This window comes from Loa loa, assembly GCF_000183805.2.
Source record: "Loa loa unplaced genomic scaffold supercont3.5064, whole genome shotgun sequence".
In the NCBI taxonomy this organism is placed as follows: domain Eukaryota; kingdom Metazoa; phylum Nematoda; class Chromadorea; order Rhabditida; family Onchocercidae; genus Loa; species Loa loa.
The window spans coordinates 1-632 of NW_018113238.1; the positions used below are offsets into that span (position 1 = coordinate 1).

A 632-nucleotide genomic window follows, 5' to 3' on the forward strand; every position below is an offset into this window, starting at 1 on the left:
AAAAAAAATCCTATTTCTCATAGGTTAAAAAAGGTCAAAAAAAAAAATGTTGAAAATTATTAAACAATTTCAAAATTATGCATAATTATAATTAAGAATTGGAATAATTTTGATCAAATATACCCAGCTCCTCGAAATATATACACATAATCCTTTTCATTGGTACGTTCTTTAAAATGTATACATGTTTCACGTTCCCATTTCCTCATTCCATCAAGTATCGTACGTCGCCATTCACCTCAATTTATCATTTTTTTAAATTTTATTTTAAGTTTTGAAAATTTTTACTAGTTTAAAATGAATCATCGAAAATTAACAAATCATTTATATTGCATTGATCAAAAATCTACCCTTTCTTAAAAATTAAAAAAAAAATAACATTTCTATTTTAATAATTTAACATTTAAATGATTTACGATCAGTTTCTTTGAGAAAATATGGTACTGTTTGTTGCGGCCATCGAAATGTATCACCAACAATCACTTTCCGTTTATTTCTTCGTGTTTTACCCATTCTATCTAGAATTATCCAAATAATTAATTCGAAATTTAATAAAATCGTCAAAAAATTTTAAGTATTTGAAATTCTTTTCCTACTTGATAATTTCTTCACTATCACTATTTTCTGGCTTT

General features: G+C 24.4%; 1 protein-coding gene across 1 annotated transcript; it reads right to left on the bottom strand.

Moving 5' to 3' along the window:
* Nucleotides 1–113: 113 nt before the first annotated feature.
* LOAG_16246 (hypothetical protein) lies at nucleotides 114–513 on the bottom strand (the record flags this gene model as incomplete). The annotated part of the gene is made up of 2 exons (XM_003151734.1): nucleotides 114–238; nucleotides 417–513. 2 exons carry the CDS (start codon nucleotides 511–513, stop codon nucleotides 114–116), a joined length of 222 nt encoding a protein of 73 aa, XP_003151782.1.
* Between the last annotated feature and the right edge of the window lie 119 nt (nucleotides 514–632).